This window comes from Aphis gossypii, chromosome 3 (assembly GCF_020184175.1).
Source record: "Aphis gossypii isolate Hap1 chromosome 3, ASM2018417v2, whole genome shotgun sequence".
Taxonomy (NCBI): domain Eukaryota; kingdom Metazoa; phylum Arthropoda; class Insecta; order Hemiptera; family Aphididae; genus Aphis; species Aphis gossypii.
The window spans coordinates 17112938-17138655 of NC_065532.1; the positions used below are offsets into that span (position 1 = coordinate 17112938).

General features: G+C 25.2%; 1 protein-coding gene across 1 annotated transcript in view; it reads left to right on the top strand.

The window, feature by feature from the left end:
- The first annotated feature begins 6607 nt into the window (after positions 1-6607).
- LOC114130996 (zinc transporter 2-like) overlaps positions 6608-25718 on the top strand; it is a 34489-nt gene continuing 15378 nt past the window's right edge. Inside the window, exon 1 of the mRNA XM_027996108.2 lies at positions 6608-7310. Within this exon, the coding sequence (XP_027851909.2) occupies positions 6979-7310 (332 nt within the window). The 5' untranslated portion in view covers positions 6608-6978. The remainder of the gene's footprint in view (positions 7311-25718) is intronic.

Sequence of the window (25718 nt, forward strand, 5' to 3'; positions counted from 1 at the left end):
ATATGTTATATTAATGATTGTCACTTATGACTTATACATAGTTATATAATCTACTGAAATGCCTACGAGATTCACGTAAAACGAAAACCTAGTTTTTAGATTAATATCTTTTCTGTAAGAAGACATTGAAGTGTATTAGCAGTTAAAGGCCTTGAAGTTAATATATTATGAGCGTTTGAATTTTATTATACATTTTTGTGAAGCTGACGGTTACAGTGAGTTATGCTATTTATCGACATTTTTTTTTTGTAAAGCGCCTACGTGACTAATAGCGAAAATCGTAAAATGTGATAATTATCACATCTTTAAACAATGATTAGAAATCACTACTAAGTATGGTATTAAGTTTTAACTAGTTAATAGTTTCCCCACATAGCGCATGATACCTTTATCGCTCAACAACTAACCAAAATTACCCATTGCTAGAGCTATTGTCTATATTACCATAATTTTTTACTGAAGTGTATACCTCCATATTTTTAAGCGTACATATTATATATTTTTTGAATTGTTTCTATTAGTTTGTATATTTGTATACTACCTGTAAAAAATATATATAAAAACATATATTATATGGTTTAATTTATATGCTTGCAGTGGACAAAATATCAAGTTATTTTAATATGCTTTAATATAACCATAAAATAAATATTTAATTTAACCAATTTTAAATATTGCAATATACTCGTACCTAATTGTATAAATTTATTACAAGTCATGTACCTATAGTACGTACAATTTACCCGACACTATAATATCGTAATATTGTTGGTATAATAACAAATAACTTATAACTATTAGGTACGTATATTATGTGCGCTTGTAATTAAACTGGGATAAATTTGTGTTTTTTTTCTCCGTATAGTTATTTACTGCGAACGTATACAATTGTATATTATACGATGCGTATTGCTTGTCATTTGCAATGTATTGCGCATTTTCAACAAAACAATTATTAAATTTAGTGTATTTAGTAAATTCTAATAATATTAATTATTAAGCTAGTGAAATTTTTATATAATTAAACAAGTCGTGTGTGTATATTATACAGTATTCTTTTTGTCTTGTAACTTATGATTTAAATTGTTACACAGAGACGGCGCAGAGCGACTACCAAACATGCGAAAAGTCATATAATATTATTATATTATAATACACACGTCTTGTAGACTGCACTGCGTATTACTTTATAATAGTTTAGCGCCTTGTTTTTATTTTAAAAATTGTTATGCGTAGGTACGTTTAATTTTGACATATTTATGTATATAAATATATATATTATATATATTTACTAAAATAGACAAATGAAAAAAATTGATTTTAGAGTGTATAGCAAACAGGTATCAAAAAAAAAAAGTATTATTTTGCGAATTCTAAAAAGAGAAATTATTGTGTTTCCTTCATAAAACAACATAAGTGGCATAATAGAAAATAAAAATACAGTAAATTACCGTTAAGTACTGAAATTACATGAGTTATAATATGAAAATAATAAATAAACTATTAGGTACACTGTGCACCCTTTGCTGTGCGTTCAACAGAATATATAATGGTGTATACAAATATTGCTTTAGATACTTAGTAATTACCATAGTACTACTATTAAACACTGAAATAATTTTAAGATAAACATATTTTATAATTTTTATTATTTTATTAATTGAAAACTGTACATTATATTTGATAAATATTAGTAAGTTTCTTTTTATGTGATTTAATTTACTTTAATATTTCAAAAATGCACATAATATGTATTTAATCTTTAATGATTCGTGTACAATGTTAAATCCGATAGCTATAATAGAACTCGAGAAACTGTTTACACAATATTATCTTTCATAATATTTATCTTTTATATTTATAATTAATAAAATGCATCATGCAAATGAAGTATGTCATAATAAATGCCACTCGTGCCAGGTAAATGTTCAACGTTTATTTAGTGCGTGAACCAATTTTGCACTTACAAATTGTAATAAAAATGATTTTATTTTATACACTGTTAAACTGTTATATTAATGTGTGTATAGTTCATACTAGGACAATTAATGAACACTTTCATGTGTACATAGTATTATATTATAATTTGATTTATGGTGAGAACGTATAATATACAATATACAGTTTCACATGACTGCATTATATACCCATGGGTGTCAATAAAAAAGTGTGACACGCGTTGCTTCCAACTAGCATACTAGTAGTCAACCAATTTATTTTATGCTCTGAGGCACCGACCGTATTATCTCCTTACTTAAGTCTCTTGAGTATAGTTCAGAAGGTATACCTATATATACCTACTTAATATAATAGCACGTGCGTTTGACAAATTATACAGTTTTTAAGTTACCTTCTATCTTTGTTGTCGGACGTCCGTCACAGAGAATGTATTTTTATAAAAATCTGCTTTGTTCTAATTAATTTGAATGTATAAGTATACAATGCGTTCTTTCAAAATAATAACAAACACAAAAAATAGTTCACGTGACAGTGTGACACGGGCTTAGGATTACCGCGTCTGATTATATTAGATATGATAATTGGCAAACTTGAAGACTTTGATTAAGTAGGATATTTTTGACGAATGAAAGACATTCTTTAAGTGTTTGTCTAAAAATAACTCCTTGAATAAACTGTTATAATTTATTTTTATACATAAATGTGTAATGCATTTAAAGAAAGTAAATTTTACTTACAAGTTAAAATTGTCCTTATATGTTTTATTATTATCTTTAAATACTTAGTCATTTAGACTACAAAGTACTTTTTATGCGTTGTTAAACTTTGGTATTCAATTAAAATAAATTAATAACTATTGTTATATTTATTTAGTATAGTGTACATTCTCAGATTTAACATTTCTAATTCTTAAACAATGTACAAATTAAACAATTCACAAAGAGAAATATATGTAAGAAAAAATAAGCTATTTCAGAACCTTACGTATAACATAATATAATGATAAGACAACAAATGATTACGTATTACCACATTCTTTTTGAAATTCTTAACTTTAAAAATTTTTTGACATAGGTACTACATACTTAATATAGGTGTACATTTAATTTTTACATTTTATACTCAAATAATTCTAGAACTTAATTGAAAATTATAAAAAGTAGAAAATCAGATTTATAATTATTTGAAAAGAAAATATATTTCAATACAGCGTATTTTATATTTTCAAGGACATTTTCAAATGATACTGTAATAGCATGTAATTTTTTTAAAATTGCTCTAAACTATTAGAAAATAAACGATTATAGTATCTACCATGAAGATTAGAGATAATCTAACCTATCTCTAATCTTCATGGTATCTACTTTAGCTATTGTTTGATAAGAGGTAACAGTACCATAACTATCTTTAATAAATTGATAATATAACACATTCCCTAATTTTTGCTAATGACTAAAAATAATATACAAGGGTAAGTACAGTACATTGTATTTGTTAATTATTTGTAACAATAACAATTAACAGTTAAACAGTAGGTACTTTTATCTTGTGACTTGTATAATATTATAACGTATAATGTGTATAATTAATATTGTAATGATACAAGGCATCTAATTTAATAAATAACCAATTTTAAAATGTACATACTTCGTGTTTAAATATATATCGTAAATGCAAATTTTGAAAATTGTTTGATTGTCTTGATCAACAATTATAAGTTTAATAATAATAAAATAATGTTTAGAAATTTTTTACCAAATTACTAGGTAATTTTGATTTGAGAATAAAACTGCTAAAAATCAAAATCACACATAGCGTATAGAAATACTTCTATTTCAAGACTTCCAGTTCTATCTAAGTGAAAATTAAGATTTTTGAAAAATTATCTTTTACAAAAAATATAATGTAGGTACATTGTGACTTATTATAATATGTTCTGTACTACTGTATAAGTGTATTATTAAAATTAAATATACAGAACAGTAGAATACACAGAATATCCTTATGAAATGTGGTACCTATCTTTATCAGTAGACAATAAACTTGTGTGTTATCAGTTTGTCACTTATCGGTTTTCATCTGTTTCAAACCATGTCAATACGTTTTTTCCAATGTAGCTTTAACACGTCTAATACAAACATCGATCAAGAAATAGTTGGCGTTTAAATTATGATTCTGACGTTATGAAGAAAACATATCTTAATACTTATTTACACAGTGGAATAATGGCTTATTTCCGGGGGGAGACGAGGGAGATATATCTCCCCCTTGACATTTTTTTAGCTTATATCACTGTATTAGCTTGTATGAAAAGATTAAAAACATATTTAAAAAATTGTATGAAGAAGGTAAATATTTATAACAATATAAAATTGGACGTTGAAGATATTATTGATGAAACAGCTAAAAAACCTATAACTTATAAGGCTGTAGTTTGTTTTGTAAATGATAAATTAATAAATGATTCATTATTTAATATGTTATGTGTTATAACTTATAATAATAACGTTTATGTATCTACTATGAACATATAATTAACATATAATATAATTAGGGTTCGGATTTTAAAGCATATGCTTCTTTTTTTATACATAAGATAGAGATCTAATTTTTAAACATATAAATTCGTTTCACGTAATTTTAATTCCAAATAACCCATTTTATTTGCTTTTTTATGTAAATGATTTTTTATTGCTTTTTAAAAAATTGTTCCAGCTGTGGATATTTTTATATATTTATTATACGATTGTGATAAAAAAAAATGAATTTATAAGAAATGTAAAAACCCAGAATGTGCAGGAATAAATGGTTATTTTGGATTATTATTGTTTTCGTTATCGGCTTTATAGTTTTTTAAATTTATAGATTATCGATTTACATAATATATCCTGCAGTACCTATACGGTCAGTATGACTATAATATCGATATTGATCGTTTCAAAACTTCAAATTTAATTTTGTCAATAGAGTCAGTTTCACTTCTTCAATTCTAGAGAAATACATGGTAAATATTTATTTTTTTTAATTTAATATAATTTTTCAATTTTTTTTATTCATTATTATAACTAGTTCATGTTAATTTTTGGTCATACTTTTTTTTTTTTTTAAATATTTATGCTTCTTTTTTGAGTTTTTAAAACAATCGTGTGCTTTGTTGTTGCTTACTATGCTTTAAAATTCAAGCACTATAATACTAGGTATGAAGTTATCATAAATTGATAATATCTTCATGTATTTCGAGTGGAGAAAAAAAAACTATTTTAGTCATATCTCCCCCTTCAAATAAATCCTAAATAAGTGCAAACTAAGGTATAAAATAGCACTTTATTCACAATTTAACTAACTATTTACACCTGATATTTGCGTCTTAGAATCTTACTCTGCTATCCGCTAATTTGCACGGTTATTTAGTATTTTATAAGATATATAATAATTACACGTTTCATATGTGGGCGTTGTTAGACCGTCGACCTACCCTGAAACCTTTTTAACTGCGTGGCCACGTGGCCCATATTTATTTTTAGCTTTTCATTGAAGGCCACATTGAAAATTTAAATGAACGTTATTATTAATACAATTTTATTTTAATAAAAACACATCTGTTGATATCAAAAATCATATCACGAGTTTTATAGCTCGGTTGTCCTTTTTTAACACATTTTAAATAAAATATGATAGTAACGAACAATTTTAAAATTTAAAAAATAATTATATCATATTATAATTTATAACCGCTTTGAATAATAATAAAGAAAATCAATTCTCGAGTGAAAAAATATACAAAACAATTAGTTTCTAGTGTGATTTTTGGAAGTTTAATATAAAATATATTTTCTACTAATTTGTTTTCATCCGCTTTCATATCGGACGTTGATATAATCACGAAATTGCATTCAAGTGTTTGTCGCTTAATAATCGGGAACGATGTATTTTATTTTTTTTTCGACGTTTGACGAGTGAAAATGTCGGTCAAAACATTAATTATATCGGTAGGGTACGTAAGTGGTTACCGGAAATCATGACGATCGTTGTTTTCTAGCAGACCGTACGCGTTCGGTTAGGCAACCGCCTACCGCGGTCCGGTGCGTTGTGTTGCTCGACGACCGCGGTACAGGCCGAAACCGAGCCGCGGTATGAGTGTGGTGGCTGTCGCCAAACAGTTTGGAGGCATAAGCGCACCAGCAGCTGCAGCTGCTACAGCGACAATATAAAACCACAATACTGTTTTCGGCTGTGGCAATATTACAGTTAGTCGCGACGATCATCATAATCTTCACATCAGTATCATAATAATCGCAACTCTATAATAATGGCCGCATAATTTAGGTAAGAAGTAACGTTATACTATACGATATTGCCGGCCGGTCGGCCTCCCGCGGCGCAATATTTTCGGCGGCAAGCCGCGCGCAGGTACGTAGTCGAAAACAAAAAAAAAAAGCTCGTACCTACGCATTACGCGCGGATCAGCTGTACAAATATAACACACATCGACACCTGCTGCACGCGTTAGGTTACCGCTGGGTGGGCTACGGCGTGTTCGAATTATCATTATTATTATTATACCGCGATAACGATCGAACTCGCGATCGGTTCGTCGAACCTACGGAGTGCATAATATACATAGGTAGAGTAATATTGTAATTGCGTTAGCTGATCGTCAGTGCCAATATCATATATTGTTATACAATCATTACAATCGCGGGGAACTATTAACCCGTGATAAGAGAGCCGGAGCGCGTCGTTCCACGCGATTCGTCCGCGTCGAATGTTTTTAATACCCATAATAATATTATTATGTCGTGCCCACAGTTGCAGACCATATCATTGTTATGTGGCAACAAAAAACAATAATAATAATAATAAAAATAAAATATTAATTATTGTTCGTTGATATATTATATAATCATATACGTTTTTCTCGCGTTCGAACGAGATTTCGGCGTCCGTCCTGCAACCGAACGGCCTAACCTATAATATCATCGTCTCGCGCGCGGAGTGCTGGTGGTCGTCGGCGCGAAAATGTCTGTCATCGATGAAGCGACTGTACCTCCCGCTGCGTCCGCGACCGTCGCCCGAGAAGACGGTTCCGATCATCGACGACGACGGCAACAACAACAACAACAACAACAACAAGACGGATCGACGACGTCAGTCGGCGCCGGAGTAGCGACGTTCGACGACTTGGAGCGTCGTGGATCGTGGACGCCAGACACGGACGCCTCTGCAGTATCCTGCACCGCTGACGACGGTGTCACCGATCGGACGCCACTGCTGACTCGGAGGGCGACGCACAGCGACGAAGACGGAAGCGTCTACAGCGACCGCGGACCGGATATCAGAGTCGTCGACGGGCAAGTAAACCTCTATTGTTATTATTATTATTATTATTATTTATAAGTCGTCTACCTATAACAATATTTCGCGCTGTTTCGCCAGTCACCTATATATAGGTTCCGCCCACACCAAAGTTTTGCCGTTCGTTTCAACCGAGCTTGTGGTATAATCTACCGACTTATAAGTCAGGGGCACACCGTCGACACGATAATAACATATTATTCCAAAATAATCGTGTTCTCGTGCCGTCGTCGTAGTAGGTAATCGTTTTTCTCGAGTTTCCATGGCTAAATCCCGATTTGGGCTTATATTTCATACACGCCAAAGTCACCGCTGTCACTGATTTATTAATATACTACGTATTGCTCACTGGCTGAGTATTTATAATCAACGCTGAAATGTCGTCACGTAAATAATTATAGGCGACGTCGCACTTTGTGTCGTGCTATATTGGTTATAGGTACCTATAAAGTCGTTGTATTCATATCAGTGATAGGCCGTACTGGCACATCAGATTTAAGTGTCGATATTGAGATTTTGTTTACTTTTTATGGATAGCTGTACAATAATTAACCTAACCACGATGAGTTCTATGTGGATACACATGCGTTACAATAATAATATAAGAGTAGAAACGTTACAACTTACAAACGTGTATAATAAAACTGTAAATCTCACCGTTTAAAAAAAATTTTGCTTTATACCATAAATAGGAATAAACTGCTTATTAAATTGACACGTAGATATGAATAGATAATACTATAAGTAGATACACTCATAAGATTCTTTTTCTATTAATGATTTTGTGTAAAACGCGTAGTAAATGACAAATGCAATGTGTCACGTATGTATAATTTGAGATGTGAGACAGAATAATATGATGTGCCTATTTATATAAAAAAAAACAGTTATACCGCATTAGTATTTCTGGTTACTATAAGAGTAAAATATTTAATTATTTTAGGGGTTACTGTAAATTACACGAAAAAAAGCTTAATAAATTAGAAATACACGTTTTAAAAGTGTCATCGTGTTTTATGAGCTTTCTTGCAATATACTTTTATAATAATAATTGTATAGATACCTAAGTATATTTGGTGACCATACAAATATACTTTTATTAACAATTATTTGACGTATGAAATAAATAAATATAAATAACTATATCATAAATAAGCCAAAAGTATCAGTAATATTATAGATGGTTTAAAATGTAAATTAAATTACGTTTAGGTTAGGATAGCCATATTAGTTATTTTATTTAATAGAATTAAAACTTAAAAGATATTGAATAGAAATATACATTATTATGAGTATATACAGGACAATTTTTTTAGGAGTAGAGAAATACTCGAAAAGTATCAACGTATTTGAAAAGTTTTTTTTTTTTACATAATTTGATGCAATTACTTATAATACAAGATTTTTGGAAAAAAAATTATATTTTTACTAGTTTTATTATCATTTTTCAAGTAATTACTTATAAGTTTTTTTTATTTTTTTATTTCATTTTTCGAAGCAAAATGATATTCTGAGAATTTCAATTTATTAAAATCAAATTTCAAACAGATACCTAGTTTATATGAATAGTTATCTTATAAACTTCTGATGAGTGGAGAAATGAAACATTTGTTTGATTGGTATTTTAAATAATTTTAACTAATTAACATACTCGTTTGAAAATCGATTTCAAATTTAATTTTTTAAAACTCAATGTGAATACCTAAGAAAATAATCTGCTTTGGAATGCAGAATTAACAATATAATATTTTGTGATTTAAAAAAGTAGAAAATATGAACACTAGATTTCAATTGTATATTGTATAGCATATACGTATAATGTACCTACCTATAATATATCTTTTATAACACCTCTCTTCTGACTTTACTATTATATTATTACTTAAAGCAAAATATTATACTAAGCATGCTACAAAATATATAATAATATGTAATAATTTTAGATAAATAATTATCATTTATAAGAAAATTATGTGTAATTAAAAATACATTTTATCATAGTTTTATGTCATTGTTATTTTATTTTAAAAATGTCGAGCTTCGGTATCCATGTAACTAGCTATATTATTACAGTAATTTATGGCATACCTAACAATAAATATTATTTTAAATATGGTTATTTAAATGTTAAAAATTTAAAATGCTTAAATATTTTGTAGATATTGCTTCATTACTTCACAAAAAAAAAACAGTTTTTTTATAATTTTAATATTATGACATCTATTATAGGGGCTAATTAAAATGTAAATTGATGTATTTTATCTATTTTAATATTTTAACATACTATTATACTAATATAAAATAATATGATATTATAACTCTGTTTACACTGTCCTTATATGAGTTAATGTTATATTATTTATTTAGATCACGTTTTATTTTAATTATTACAGCTTTATAACTTTTATTTTGTTTATTATATACTGCGGAATAATTTTATACTTAAGTTTCCTGTAGATAGTAAATATTAAATCAATAGTAAAGGAAGTGTGATTATTTCTTAGAATAAAAATGTAAGATATTATAACTTTTGTGAATTAATAGATAGGTAGACGTTTTTCTTTATTATTTGCATTGGTACATCGTTTTTTTTTTATTAACTTTGATAAATAATAACGTTCTCATACACATTTATCATCTAAAATGTGTAATGACGATTAACGGATTTGTTATATATTATATTAAGCAATGAATTTTATATTATAATTAAGATCGATTTAAACTTTTAAGGTTATTCAGATGAAATTTGGTTTCTATTTTGTTAGCATTTTCCGATCTCTAAAATCGTGTGTATATTTTTGTTTTTCAAATCTTTTTTTTCTCAGCCAATAGATAAGAATTTAATGGTTATTGTAACCATATTATATTACTTATAGCCTATCTTAGGTATAACATATTATACTAAGAAATAACTTGTATAAAATTAACTTATATTAAAGTTAAATGTTGTTAGTTAAATACATAATCGATCAAGTGATGTGTAAAACAAATATATAATATTATGTAAATACTAATAAAATTAAATAAATAAACACATTTAAGTATTTAACTACAATTTACGTATTATACTTATAGATGCTTGATAGCAATGAACTTTTCCATTGAATATAAAATAATAATTTTCGTTCTGAATCATAATTCAATATATTCATCCTTAAATCATATAGATAAATTCATACTGTCATTAAGACCGGTTTGTATATTGTATATACGCGATACGATTTGTATTTGAAATATTGTTTATTAACTATTTTATTAGTAGGCAACAGCGTTTATTCATGAATATATAGGTACAAATATTGGAGTAGGGGCGATGACACAAATCAATGTGGAGTTGTATAATGTATTAATGTACCTACTACCTATATAGTTTATGTTTATTATATTATGTATAATGCACTCGTATAACATTTATGACGCAACATGTATTATAGGTACATAATATAATAATATATGTTAATTATGCCGCGTCGTTCTCTGAGGTTCGGAAAAAAATTTGTGTTTTTACGAGGTTCTAACATTTACTACCTATTGCAGTACATTTTAAAAAGTGTTCATTTTTACATTATTTATTCTATTTTTCCCAAAATACCTATTTGATTTAATTGCTGATGAAGATTTTCCAAAATATTTTTATTTTAATTATCATAGACCCACAGTATATCGTTTTATATTCGTATTCGTATAGTTATATTGATGGATGTTCATATTATTCAATTTTAGTATTATGACTATAATAATGACTATGATATATATACATAAATATTATTGTTTTTTATTTTATTTAGAGTTTATTTACTAAACATTATAAATTATGTTTTCTCCATTTATAAGTAGAATACTTACCTTTTTTTTGTTCACTAAAAAAACTGAAATGTTTACAATCTTTATACAGCACAATAAGTAAATTTTATCATAAAGTACATTATTTCTTTTAAAATATTTACATGAGAAGGGAAGACTTATCCAGTAATATAATTCAACCACCCGACTACCATGTCATGTAGTTATTCTGGATAAATTATAGTGTTGGAATTTTTCGTTGAAATTTTTTCATTCATTTTCTTGTGATTGCCATTAAATGTAATGTTCATAATCTAACAAAGAAAAAAAAATACACAATATTATACCAATCCAAATCTTGATCTAAGTAAAATAAAATTCAATTCTTTCTGTACATAGGTAGTTGTTTATAACAGTAAGCAAACAATGGCAGTGTACTTTTATGTTGATTTTGAATATAAGATAATATGATATTACGAGTAAAAACCTACATTACGATATTTGATAGGTACTGGATTTTATATCGAGAATCTTAAGAAAAGAAATTGTAAATTGTATTTTTGTCATGATGAGGAATTATTATATGTGAGTTGTAATTCATATAGCTTTGTTGTGAAATGTTATAGGTACTTGAAAATATACCTATCTACGTGGTCAAAATATACCTGAAATAATTTATTATGAGTTATGACCATGAATTCGTATACGTATTATTTAGTACATATTTATTATTTGTATTACGTAAATATTTGTATTTGCGCCGTGTCTAGGTAATATGCTTGTGTGGTGTTTAAAATATATTCGGTGTCATGTTTTAATAGAAACGAATAGTTGGGTAGTTAATTTAACCAGCATGTCTACAGTGGATCATATATATTGTATTATTTATAACAACGCAATTTTAATATGGATCAGTGGTTTATATAATTTTTGGCATATCTAATGTTATTGAATAAGTTGATAATTTATTATGAATAGAAAATAGTATTTGTCATATTTTGGGATTTAAATATTTAAATTTAAATACCTACTTTTGTTTAAAAGTTAAAGAGTTTGAGAATTTAATTCAGCGTTTTTCATATAATATTATATTATTAGTACTTGAATGATTTAATATCGAAAATACAAGGTCATAATTTGTTTTTATAAACGTTAATTTAAGTTAAAATTTTATCAAATTCAAGAACATTTTCAAATAAGTTCTTAGTCAAATACTCATAATATTTTCAATCTTAATAGTTTAAACTTGAAAATTGTATACAAGGTTCTGCATAAATTGGTTTTACAGCATTCTAAAAATATCAAAAATAGTCATAGTCATATAAATAAGTTATAAAATGTCCTTAGAATAATAGCTTATATGGTGTGTATCTGCTCAGAAATCAGAATCGTTTTTTGCATGCAATAATTTATCATTGAAATTAAGTTAAATACATCCATTACAGAAATACCTGAATGATAGGTACCCTTTTTTACAAATGCTGTAACTTACGTATGGGTTTGTAGAATCTTAAAAGTATAGTACAAATGTAATTTAATATAGCATTTTTAAAATTAATTCATGGCTTAAATACATTGGATTTATAATATTAATCAAATGTACAGCTTTATAAAAATAAAATATATTATTATTTTATAAAATATGAATATAATTGTGGTATTTATTAATTAAAAATAGATAGGTAGACACTATAGATACCAATTATTTTAATATATATCTCATGATTTTAAGATCTTATACTCTCTTTATACAACTATGTTTTCACGTTTTTTTTTATTCCAGAACTTGGTCATTAAAATAATTTTGCTTTCTCAATACAATTAAATTATATTCTTTATTTAAATCTTAAATTACTATAATTTCTTTATCTACAATTTTTAACAATGAAATGACAGTATACTATTATAGTGTATCTTATTCGTTTTGGCAAATTATTAAATACAATAATATATAACTAAAGCTTTTCATCTTGCTGATTTCTTCCTGTCCTAAATTGTTATCATTATGTAGATGAATGTCTTCTCTTTATGTTCGTGACTCTGTGATCTTATTTATTCTTTATAAAAATAAAATAATATTTTACTGTTCACTGTTTTTTATTGCTCAATTATTTTTTTTCAAATTAAATTAATGATCAATAAAAAGAAATTATTGAAATTCTTTTATAGACATTTATTTTATAATATGTATAAATAATTTTAATATTATAATAACGTCGTGGAAGCTTAATTAAAATACAAACAGTATTGTTTGTTATTTATTATAATATACGCTAAACATGTTGAAACATCATAGTACATGGATAATTGATAAATATTTATAAATAAGACAAGAAATATGACCTGGTGAATAGTGGCGTAGCGAAGAAGGTACTAACTGAGAGGTGCAGGCTGAAATAGATGTTTGCAATTTATTTTGTTTATGGGTTGTTGTTAAATAGAAGTTTGCTGTTAAATTATACTCATATAATTAGCTATTTATTTATCTAGTAATTATTTGAAATTGTAAATTTTTTTAAAAAAAGTAATAGTTACATCTATTAATGTTATTAACATGTCATTATTATTATATTAATTAACCCAATTATTTATACCAGATTGTAAGTCATTAATATCCTCTACAAATAGTAATGTTTTTGAGTAATTTAATGATTCTGTGATATCGTTAGTAAATAATAGAAAAACTAAATGGTCCTTTTACTCTTCTTGGAAGGTAACTACTATTTTGTAAGAAAAGTAGTTGTTTTGTATTCTAGAAATTGGATTCTATTAGATAAAAAAGACAAAAACCTAAAAAAGAGGATAATTCCTTTTAAGATAAAATGAATAATGGTAAAAGTTTTACTAAATCTAAAAAGTTCCTGTAATAGTAATTTATAGTTCACTTACTTCACTTAATCTAATGCTTTATCTAAATATGTGTAGATTATATCTGTTTGGTTTTTATCAATAAATAAATGGGTTATTAATGTGAATATAGTTAAATATGGTAGTACAATTGCTTTTTCTAAATTCATTTTATGCGTTAGAAAATTATAATATTTGGGAAAAATCTACTATTTATTTTTTATTTAGGAGCATAGAAAATATTTTTGGTAAAAATCGATATTTTAGATGTATAGATCAATAATTAATAGTTTCGTACTTGTTTACTTTTTTAAATATATGCTTTGTAAATTTAATATATTAAACAGATATTAATATAAAAGAGCATAGTTTTAAAAATATCAAAGATAATAATATGTTTGCACGTTCGGTAAGGCGGTAATTAAATCAATACAATTCTCGTAGAGCGCGTTCCTATATAGTTCACATGATCAATCAGTATTGTTATTACTATAATTATTACTATATGAATATAAACAGGTACATTTAAAATTATTATTATTATTATTATTATTTGAAAATCAAATATATTATATATTATAGATTGAATTAGTAAAATTAGTTACAGATTTTATTATCTATAACACACAATAGTTATTAAAGAATATTCTTAAAAAATAATCATGTATAAAGATTAAAGAATAATGCTAACGATAAATAAATACAATAAGTACTATAATAGTAATATAATACATTTTAATTATAATGGCTATACCTAATTTAAATGCACATCATTTTCCGGCATATATGTACATCACGATTCACGATTAAATGATAATCAACATAATATAAGTCACTACTCACTAGTTATTATTGCAGTCGTCCCTTTTCACAGTCAATCAGATTTTTCTGATCGGCGAACGCTGTCCTGTTTAATGTATTTATTAATTATACCTTAATTATAAAGTTCATATTAGGTGAAAGATTCAAGTAATGTTAAAACCAGTTCATCATTATTGTTTAAAATTTAAATAACATACAATTTATAGCGTCTACACACAATGGCACAATAATACAGTATTACCTGTATTAAATATTTAACTTCGATAAGACCTTTGAGCGATGAAGTGATGAGAGTCGTTTTAACGTTATGATAAAGTATGATAATTATATTTGCATTTGTCCTCGAACAAGTTCAACGTGTCTTTTCATCATTAAACTTATAATAGTATACAAATCACTTAGGTATTTATTTGAAAGATGAATACTGTTTACAAGAATAAATTTGCCGCTATTTTTTTTTAACCTAAGCTTAGTATGGCCTACGTAAAGGTGAAATCACAAGGTTATTGAAAATATTGAAGGATTACTGTTATTTTTCTATGCAATCGTGCACTCGCCGCCAATGTCCCGGCGTGGCCTCATAATGAATCTTTCTGTTCCTGACTGATTTACACGTACAATACTGTTGATGAATAAAAATGACAACTATATATTTATTAATTAGGAATTGAGAAAACAATTCAATTTAAATTCATAAATATATAGATTCATAATAGCATATTATGCATGCTTTATTGGATATTAAATTTTTGAACTTAAGCCGATTTAAACATTATTTTTTACTTTTTACATTTTAAGTCTTTAAAAAAAGGAAAATTGGAATTTAATGCAAAGTATTTTATTCAAATTTATTCTTGTATAGTACTAAATTTTGTGTGAAACAAGTAATTTATTAATTTTAAAATTTCCTGTGATTATTTTTTTTTAATATTTTTATGTAAAACTTATAATTTAGTCAATATTATAATATTATACTTAACTGGAAAGATTTTCTGAATATTTTTTTCAGAGTGTAAGACGTTAGTCTACTTGTAACAATAACTATCGGTACATTTTTATACAAGTCACTAGTGAGTGCGATTTTAATATAAGTTGTTTATTAAATGTGATAAATAATAAATGATAACATGTATGTAATATGTATGTGTGTTTATTATCATTCAAAATATAATTCTATATATATCATAAGATTAACTTACCATATCCTAACAAATACCAATTATTTTAAGCTAAGTTATTCTATTTTAAAATATAATAATTATTTCCTAGCTTAAGTAAGTACTATTAAACTTTTAGATAGGGATTTAAGCGTATGAAAATGATGTTGTGTTATATTTATTATTATTCGTGACTCATTGACATTGCCGTGTTGTGTATAAAATTTACAAATTTTATTTTATTTCTATTTTTTTTTTAAATTGATAAATCTTAAAGGCTGTATTTAATATTATAACAGCTAATAATTCGTTTATAGTTTTATATATTATATTATCGGTGCGTATTTGTGATCTTAAATATTTTATACGTTTTAATATATCGTATTTCAATTAATCTTATCACATGGTTATTTTATTGTCTTTACAGTTTTAAATTGCATTTTGTAATTATTTTGTATTGTAGGTATATTTTAGTATGTAATTGTAAACGTCAATACATTTTTAAATTATGCTTTTATGCATTTTTAATTGTTTTAATTTTTCAAGAAAATAGATCGGTTTTTCAACACTATATTTTTTCTATATGGTTACATTTTAAATTACACATTATAATTAAAATGAAAACATAAAACATTAAAATATGTTAATTTTTTTTTTTGTTCCTAAGCTTCAAACAGGTGTTATTAGATTATCTTTAAATTTACAGATATGTATTATTTTATAACCTAGTTATAAACTTTAAATTAATTGATCTTATCTTATTTTTGCTAATCCATATTTTATACTGATAAATTCACAAATAAATTTGTTTGATATGCAAATAAAGACTTTTAGTAGGTACCTATGTTTTATTGTGCCGCCAGAATTTAACACTGATGTTTTGGAAAATCCTGTCATTCTTTTAAACTTTCGTGTTGGAGGCATATACCTATAGTTACGTAGGTAATGAATTATGTGAGTGATTCTGTTTACCGTTATACATACGCTTTCATTGAATATATATATATATATGTATTATACCTATAAACATTATACACGGACTAGGGAAATTCATTAAATAGTTTTACCTCCTTTTATCCTTGACAACAATGCAGTCATTCAAATTCTGTTATAAAATATTATAGTTTATTTAAATACTATTTTGAAATATTTGTAATATCTTTATGTGTAGTGCCTTGTGGTAATACTAACTTATTTTTTTTAAATAAGTTTTAAATTAAAGATTGGCAAAAATGTCTTCCACCCAAATTGATAGTTTACTAAAATATTATATGTAACAGTTAATGAAAAGCTGATATATTTTGGTGGTAAAAATGGTAGTAAGTGTACAAAGTGAGTGAATCATTCTGTATAGCAGCGACTTTACACTATTCAGAAATTTGCGAAATTGGCTATTAATAGGTTTTGTTTGTAAAGTATTCCTATCTTAATATAAACTGCACTTTGTAGCTTATATAATAATATTAAAAATACTGAAATACCGTTTCTACATAATATTTTGAATACATATCAAAATGCACGTGTGTGGCTAAATATTATATTTTTTATGGATAACAACGACACGAAAATGTCGGTCACTACAATTTATAACACATGTACACATGTATGAATTATGTGTAATACGTGCATTTGTCCCATATACATATTTATATACTTAATTATAATAAAATACATATACGTTTTAGTATAAAAATTATAATAATATGTGTTCTACAAGTGTATACAAACGCGTGTCACGGAAAGCATTCTTCAGCGGTGGCGATTGTCACCGTTAAAACCTGACTCTTGATGACCGTGACAAACACTATCGAATAATTTTTTTCTTTAAAAACGGTACCTACATATAGGCATGTAAGGGAATAAAATATTTTGAACTACGATGTCGAGGCGGTAATAGTGGTTGATAATAATAGTACATACATAAAAATCAATAATATGATGTCACACGTAAATTAAACACACTATATTCGTATAAATACTTTATGTCTTTATCGAAAAGACATTTAGAATAAAGATTAAAGAGTACTTAAAGTAATAATTGAATATTTTATTTATATATTTTCCGTTACCATTTCCTTTGTAGATTCACGCAATTTTTAATATTTTATGCAAAGTTAATATATTTTTTAAATTTATACTATAATATATAATTTGTTTTAAAAAAAAAGTAAATGAGCTACATAAAATTAATTTATATTTTTAGGAATTATTAATATAAAAAAAAATGGGACCATAATATATTTTCGATATTTTGAATATTAATTGTAAAAACAACTTATATAAGAACTCTTTATTCGTATTATATTTTCAATCTTATAGACAAAAAAAACAATCAACATTATTGTAAAAAAACTAAAATGTCCAAATATACATAATCTATAAATAGCTCAAAGAACAAAAAAATATTTTGAAAATTTTAAAATGTCTAGAAAAAGCTAATACAAAATGTAATGAATATTTTAAGTATGTATATCTGATTAGTTTATTTTTTTTTTTTGGAATTATAACAGAAAATTGATTTTATTAAAAACTGGTGTTACGTAAATACTGTTTTTCAGTAGATTTCTATAAGTTTTAACCAGTTTTTTTTTTTTTGAGAAATATTGGATAGTGGATGTTTTGTTTTTTTTAACTCTCAAAGTACAATCTATATGGTTATATCCAATCTTCTTCTAAAGATCATCTTTAATGTTCAGAATTTTTACATTTTTTTAAAACCAAATATATTCATCGCTTCGCTTAGAATCTATAATAAAAAATTACAAGTATTAAAACACTTTAATTCGAATACTTAACAAGACTGTCGCCTATATCTAACCTTACCTGTCTATATAGGTATGTGCGTATATGGTATGTGTATGTATATATATGTATATATTATATACCATATATGTGGGCATAGCAGTTATTTAGAATATGTAATCGGCGCGTTTATTACGTCGACGGGTTCCGGTCGTCGTCGTCGGGGGATGGACACCGTTGCGTAGTCCAATGACGATAATAATTAATTAGATACATAAATATTATAATATTGTAAAATCGTTTATTATACACGCGGTGGAAAGAGAAATCGTCGTAGGAAAAAAAACACGGCGTACTACTGTCACAACGCGCGGCACTCAGTTTAAATGGGAATGCGAGCACTGCCGCCCGTTCATTCGACTGTCGTCCGCCGTATCGCTTGCGCCACCTGCACCGGTCATCGTCGTCACGCACCTCTTCCGTCGCCGAATTCGCTTTATACTCACGCATTACCACATTAAATCACCTACAAACGTTTTTATATTAATTTGCGGTTTGAATTATATTTTATTTTTCCATCGCAGCAGTGTACCTGTATTGTATATAATGTTTGATTAATACCGTGTCGTAACGTGTGCCGCTCGTGGACAAGCGATTTATTCTTACGCGTTATTTAGTATTCTTTTCAACACAATTTTGATATATCAATTAAATTATAGTAGGCGCGTGATTATTTGACAACTGTCTGCGCATTCCGTGTGGATCGCTTAAATCCAACTGTTACGCGAGTAAGTGTTTTGGATTTTTTTTTATTTTATATGAATATTGACAAGTGCGTTATAGCGCTGAAGATCGTATTTTTGGATATCGGTACAATTTCTTAAATTTAGGTTTTAAGTGTTTTATGTTTAAATTTTTATGAGAACAAAAAAAAGCTACTCTTCTTAAAAATACATTATTATTATCATCTTTCTGCTTCAAGTATTTAATGTATTATCAACAAATTTGTTCATAGAAGTTTTAAAAAGTTATTGAATTTTTCGTTTTTTCGATTTAAAGCTACAATTATTTTTAAATGAAGTTTTTGATGAAACTATACGTTATGCTAAAATACAATATTGAATATGGTTAGCACTAAAGTTATAACATCATTTTTTAAGTATTAAGTTGCATAATTAAAAATTAATTAATTAAACATCAATATTTTAATCATAAATATTATAATTCGCTCTGTTAATTAACTATAAAAAAATAAATATTTTCTGACATAATTTCATTCAAATGTCTTACTAGAAACCAAACTTTATTTTAATTATTTTTTATGGATGTTACTGTATTAAATAATAATTTATTTATTTTGAAATAAATCTAGTAAAACATATAAGGGGAAAGAAGCTCAAGCATCTATAATGTAATATGACATTAATATGGTTAAATTATGAAAATTTTGATAGATGGAAGGAATTAACTAAGTAGTAAAAACTATTTTGATTTTTGGCGACTAAAAGTGATGAATACATTAACATTAAAGTATTTAATATAATATATATATATATATATATATCTACTAGTATACTTGTACCTTAATATTTGAAATACCCATATAAGTATTAGGTGTCAAAAACATTTCGACCGATTTTGTAAGTTTTAAAACTATAAATATTTGATAAAACGAAATTAGTCATAAATTAAATATACAAATATTATAAATAATTAAGGTAGGCTATTTATTAATATTTCAAATAATTTTATGACTTTTTAATTTTAAAATTTTAGAAAAAAAAATTAAAAATGTTTCACTAATTATTTCAAAGATGGATATAAGTAAATCTAAAAAAAAAAAATTATTATGTGTATTTAAAATACATAATAATGCGTGATTTGATATTTATTCTGATTTTCTATTATTATTGAATTCAGTTAGGTTATATGTATTTTGAAAATTGTTATATTCCTTAGAAATAATAATTTGATTACAAACAATTAATATTGACATATTGTAACGATATTCTATTATTTATGACGAATACTCGTCATCATGAAAATTACCTATGTTTCTTAACAGTTTGGAATTTGATTTAACTTAGTTACTGTTTAAGTAAAAAGCTAATTGATTTACTGATCTATTTATATGTTTTTATAGTAAACATAAATATTACTTTTTCTTTCATTTGACTATATTTGTTGTTTATAAAGATAACAAATAGAGAGTTTTTTGTAACCGGAACGAGTGTCAACTTTTTTCATTTGTGAATTTACTCTCTCCGGTAAAACAATGTAATTATAAATAAAGTAAAATGCGCGAATCCGATATAATTGTTCATTACATTATGGATCATTATTCATAATTTACTAATATGTTTTTTGGAGTTTAATTTAGCAATCATTTATTAAATTATATAATTTATTATAGGATTTTATCTTAAGTTTTGAATAACTGCTATATTATAATTTTAGACAAAATATTTGTTTAAGTTAATATTAAATATATATAATATATATTATGTATAATTATACAACTATATACCTATTAGCTACCACACAATTCCAAGAAAAAGAGCTTATCGGTAATCCTAAGTTATTTACAATGAAAAAATAATAATACTTTGATAATATATATATAAATACGTTTGCTGATACCACATAGAAATCTTAATAAACTTTTTTTATTATAAACGATTAAAAATTCAATATTTTCAATTTTGTCTAAATGAGATTTTTTGTTTTGTATAATCCCCATTTTTAATGGCACACGGGTACATTTATGTTATTTTACAATAATTTACGTGCCCTAGTTTAATAACTACGTGTCAAGTATAATATGCACTTTGAAAATCTGATATTTTTTAAGTACTTGTATTATTGTTAGTTATGTTAAATTGAAACAGTTTGCTATAATAATATACTTATACTTAACTTGTAATTTGAGACTTAAATTTACCATATCATAACATACATAACAACTATAAGTCACATCTATTGTATTACAATCATGTATTTGAATACTAACGTTTTTATAAAATATATACAGGATAACTTCTCTAATCATATTTTTCAAGTTTTCAACAACTTTTCTAAATATTAAAAAATTAATTTGAAAACAATTTAAATTGATTACCGTGAAAATAATATGATTGACTACTTTGTATGTATTGAAGTGTTTTATTTAGGTAGTCCGTCATATTTTGTATTAATATAAATACAGGATTTTAGTATATTGACAGTATGGTTTTAGAGGATTTAAGTATTAACATTTGTATTATGGTTCTTATTTTTCAAATACTATATTACTACAATCAAAATATATATGTTTTGATTGTCTTAAATAGTTATTTAAATTGTATCTATATATTTTGTAATGAAACTCATAAAAACATTATATGCTTATTCAAAATTATAAAACCCTTTTAGATATAGTCAGATATAATTAATATCTTAAATATATTATAAAAATATTGTATAAAACTGAAACAGTTTTAATTGAATTGATTTGTTAAATAATTTAACATTTCTTATATATTATTTAAAAGAAATGTTTGTAAAAAAAAAAAATTATTTACCTTTTAATACAATTTATTTTGCTTAGTTGATGATGACTAATAACGAGACTATAATAACATGGGTCACTGATTAACTTGAAATTTTATGGAGCCATAAGATATTTCCTAATTATAAGATCTTTGAAATTAATGTTTTTTTTTCAAAACTTAAAATTTTACATTTCTATTAAAATGAAATTTAGTTGAATTTTATTAAATTCTAAAATATCTAGATATTTTTATCAATATCTAAAAAAACTACAATTAGTTATATTGTGCCCATAAAATTATTTAAAAAATACCTAAGTAGGATTATTTGTTAAGACATGTACGAGTAGATATATTTTGCATGTGTAAATTAAGAACAACTTAAGAAAATATAGAAACTGATTGTAGTATTAATTTTTTTATAAATGCTTTGTGCATTAAGCAAAAATATAAAAACCTTACGGGATTATAATATTGAATTATGAAAATAATTAACTCCGCTCTGTAGATTTTGATTCAAATTAACTTATTTTATTTATATTTTATGTAGGTATTTTAGTATTTACCTACTACCAATATATTTACTATGTCATACGGTTAAATATCTTTTTTTTACCATAAAATTAATTGTTATACATACTCCACATTTTTTTATTGCATACATATTGTTGTTAGATAAATACATTATTATAAAGTTGGGGATTATCATATACAACATCAGTGGTGAGTTTGATTAATTTTCTAAACTTAAGAATTTAAAGGGAATAGCTATATAGGTCAGGCCTTAATAACGAGTTTTCTATACAATAAAATTCCATTTTTTTGTACTATTAAACTGCTCAAGTCTAGGCTATATTAACCGAGGCTCGTAAACTATATAATAATGCATAGTTATTACTGAGATTGAAATGTTTAGAAGAGTAGTGAGGATTAGTCCTTATACCACCCTTTTAAATATTGCTACTACACACAGTACAATAATACTGATGTATTTGTATTTTAAACAAAATTAATATTTTCAAATACTATAATATTTCATGTTACAACATTATGCAGTGATAAAATCATCAACAATAAATATAGAGCTTAAAATATGTGTTATAGGTACCTAGTTAAATGAATAATGTTAATCGTTTTTTATTAATTAAATAAAAATTGCTGATAATATGTACGCCTGAAAAAATACATTTAATTAATAACAGTAGTGCTAGCTAAAAGCTAATACTCCAGATAATAATGAGTATTATATAGGTACTGTGTTTATAATTTTTAAATTATTATTTAACCTTGTGACTAAAGGTATTAGGCAGAAGTAATTATTCAGTTAATATATAGTTATTAAAATGAGGTATCTTCTTGTTATATTTTAATAATAACTTGATTTACAAATAATAATTTGTAAACATTTGATAATTACATTTCAGACTCTGAGCATAGCTATACATGTATTAATTTTACATTTGTGTATATTTTTTTATCTGAAAAAATTTTCAAAGATAATAAAATTCAAGGGATGTCCCTCGAGTTTCTGGTAACAAATTGGATCTAGTTTATATTTTATACTTATTGGGGGAGCCAAAAGTAGAAATAGTTTAGGTAGTACTTTTTAAAGTAAACGAGAAAAACAAAAAACAATTAGTTTTTTTTTTTTAATTTTAATATTATTTTATTATTATAGTAGTAAATAATTTTAATTAAGAGTAATATTATCACTCGTTTTTCGTTATATTCAATTATTTAAATTTTAAATTTAACACATCTATTAAATATTTATCTACTAAAAACTAAATAACCAAATACACAGCACCTATACTGTAAAACATAACGGCTGTTTACCTGATAGATTTTTAAACTGTACTAGGTAAAGTTTTCTATTTTTTATGTATCTGACTTATAGTACATATTATTTTAATGTTTTTTTAATGCAAATAAGTTTAATTTTACTTCAAAAAATGTTAATTCAGGTTTGATTTTTGAATAGTGACCATTGTATTAATCTTTAGCATATACATACTTGTATTTGATAATATTCTTACGACTATTAATCATTGAGTTCCAAATGTATTAAGAATAACTCACAGTTACAATTTACCGAATTAATGACTTAGAATTATTATATGAAAATATTAAATTAATTGTGTAATGTTATGATACTACGCATGTATATATAATTCAAAATATATAATTATTATAGATATACCAACTACCTTTATATTTTGATGAAATAATAATTGGGTAGCTCGAAACATATTTGAAGTATCTAGATAAGTATTCTTAAATTATAATTTATTAAAGATTATATACCCTTAAAATTTTTTTTAAATGTTTATGTATTTATAAAAAACTTTTTGGACGTTTACATTTTATAATAACTCGATATTCTATTTACAGTTTAAATATGCTATCTGTTTATCATCAATTTTTCATTTTTATAATTACTATTTGTTTATTTGATCCATTTGTTTACATTAATAATTTTGTCAATCTGTTTATTACTATAAATTGTATTGTTCTATTGGGCTTCTAACTCGTTAATATATCATAAATAATAATAATAATAATAATAATAATAATGAAGTTAATTTATTATTTTATAAAAAGCTCTATTTTGTTATAGCCTTTACTGATAAAATATATACAACGTAATAAATTCTAAAATATAACAGTTCTGAACATGTATGAATACATGTATGACCGATTTTGTTCGTTTGCGTCTGTAATCGTAAAATCGAGTAGGTAGAGGAAACTATAATTTCTGAAGTATGATCACATGGTGGATAAATTATGACAATCGTGTAGTTTTTTTCTTCTAAATTAATTGATTTTCCTCTTCTCTTTCCTACTACTTAATAAAAATTGGTGTAAATATTAATATTTTAATTTTGAGGAAAATTATGTTTTGTATTTTTAATTTTACTTTTACCTTTATTATTTGTTAATCTATTTGATTTAGATTTAGTGTAAAACATATCCACCTTTATTTATTTATTTATTTTTTTTTTTGGCTAGGAATGCAATGGAATAATAATTCAAAAGTATTATATGCTTATTATACAAATAAAAGTTACTTTATGTTATTACTTAGCGATATTAGCCGTTTGGCGTTTACACTTTTATTTACTAAGAATAAACAGCATTAATAATATAAAAATAATAAAACATTCGCGACTACTGTGAATATATAGATACTGACAAATAATAATCAGAGCAAAAGTCATAATATTATGTAATCTTAACATATTGACCATAATAAAATAATAAACTTTCCAAATAATAATAAAGATAACAATTTAGAAACTAATAATACAATATATTTCCGTTGTTTCAGAAAAAAGTTGAAATGTTAAATAATAAAGCTGTAATTCGGATAAAACAAAACATGGAAATGTTATGCGAAAACTCCGTATTTATTAAACATATTTACGGCATTCTTACTTAGTACTTCTTTTTTTTTTTTTACCGGAGTTTTCTAAGAACGATAATTGTGCTTATAGCCTATTCAATGTAATTTTAGGGGTATTTTTCT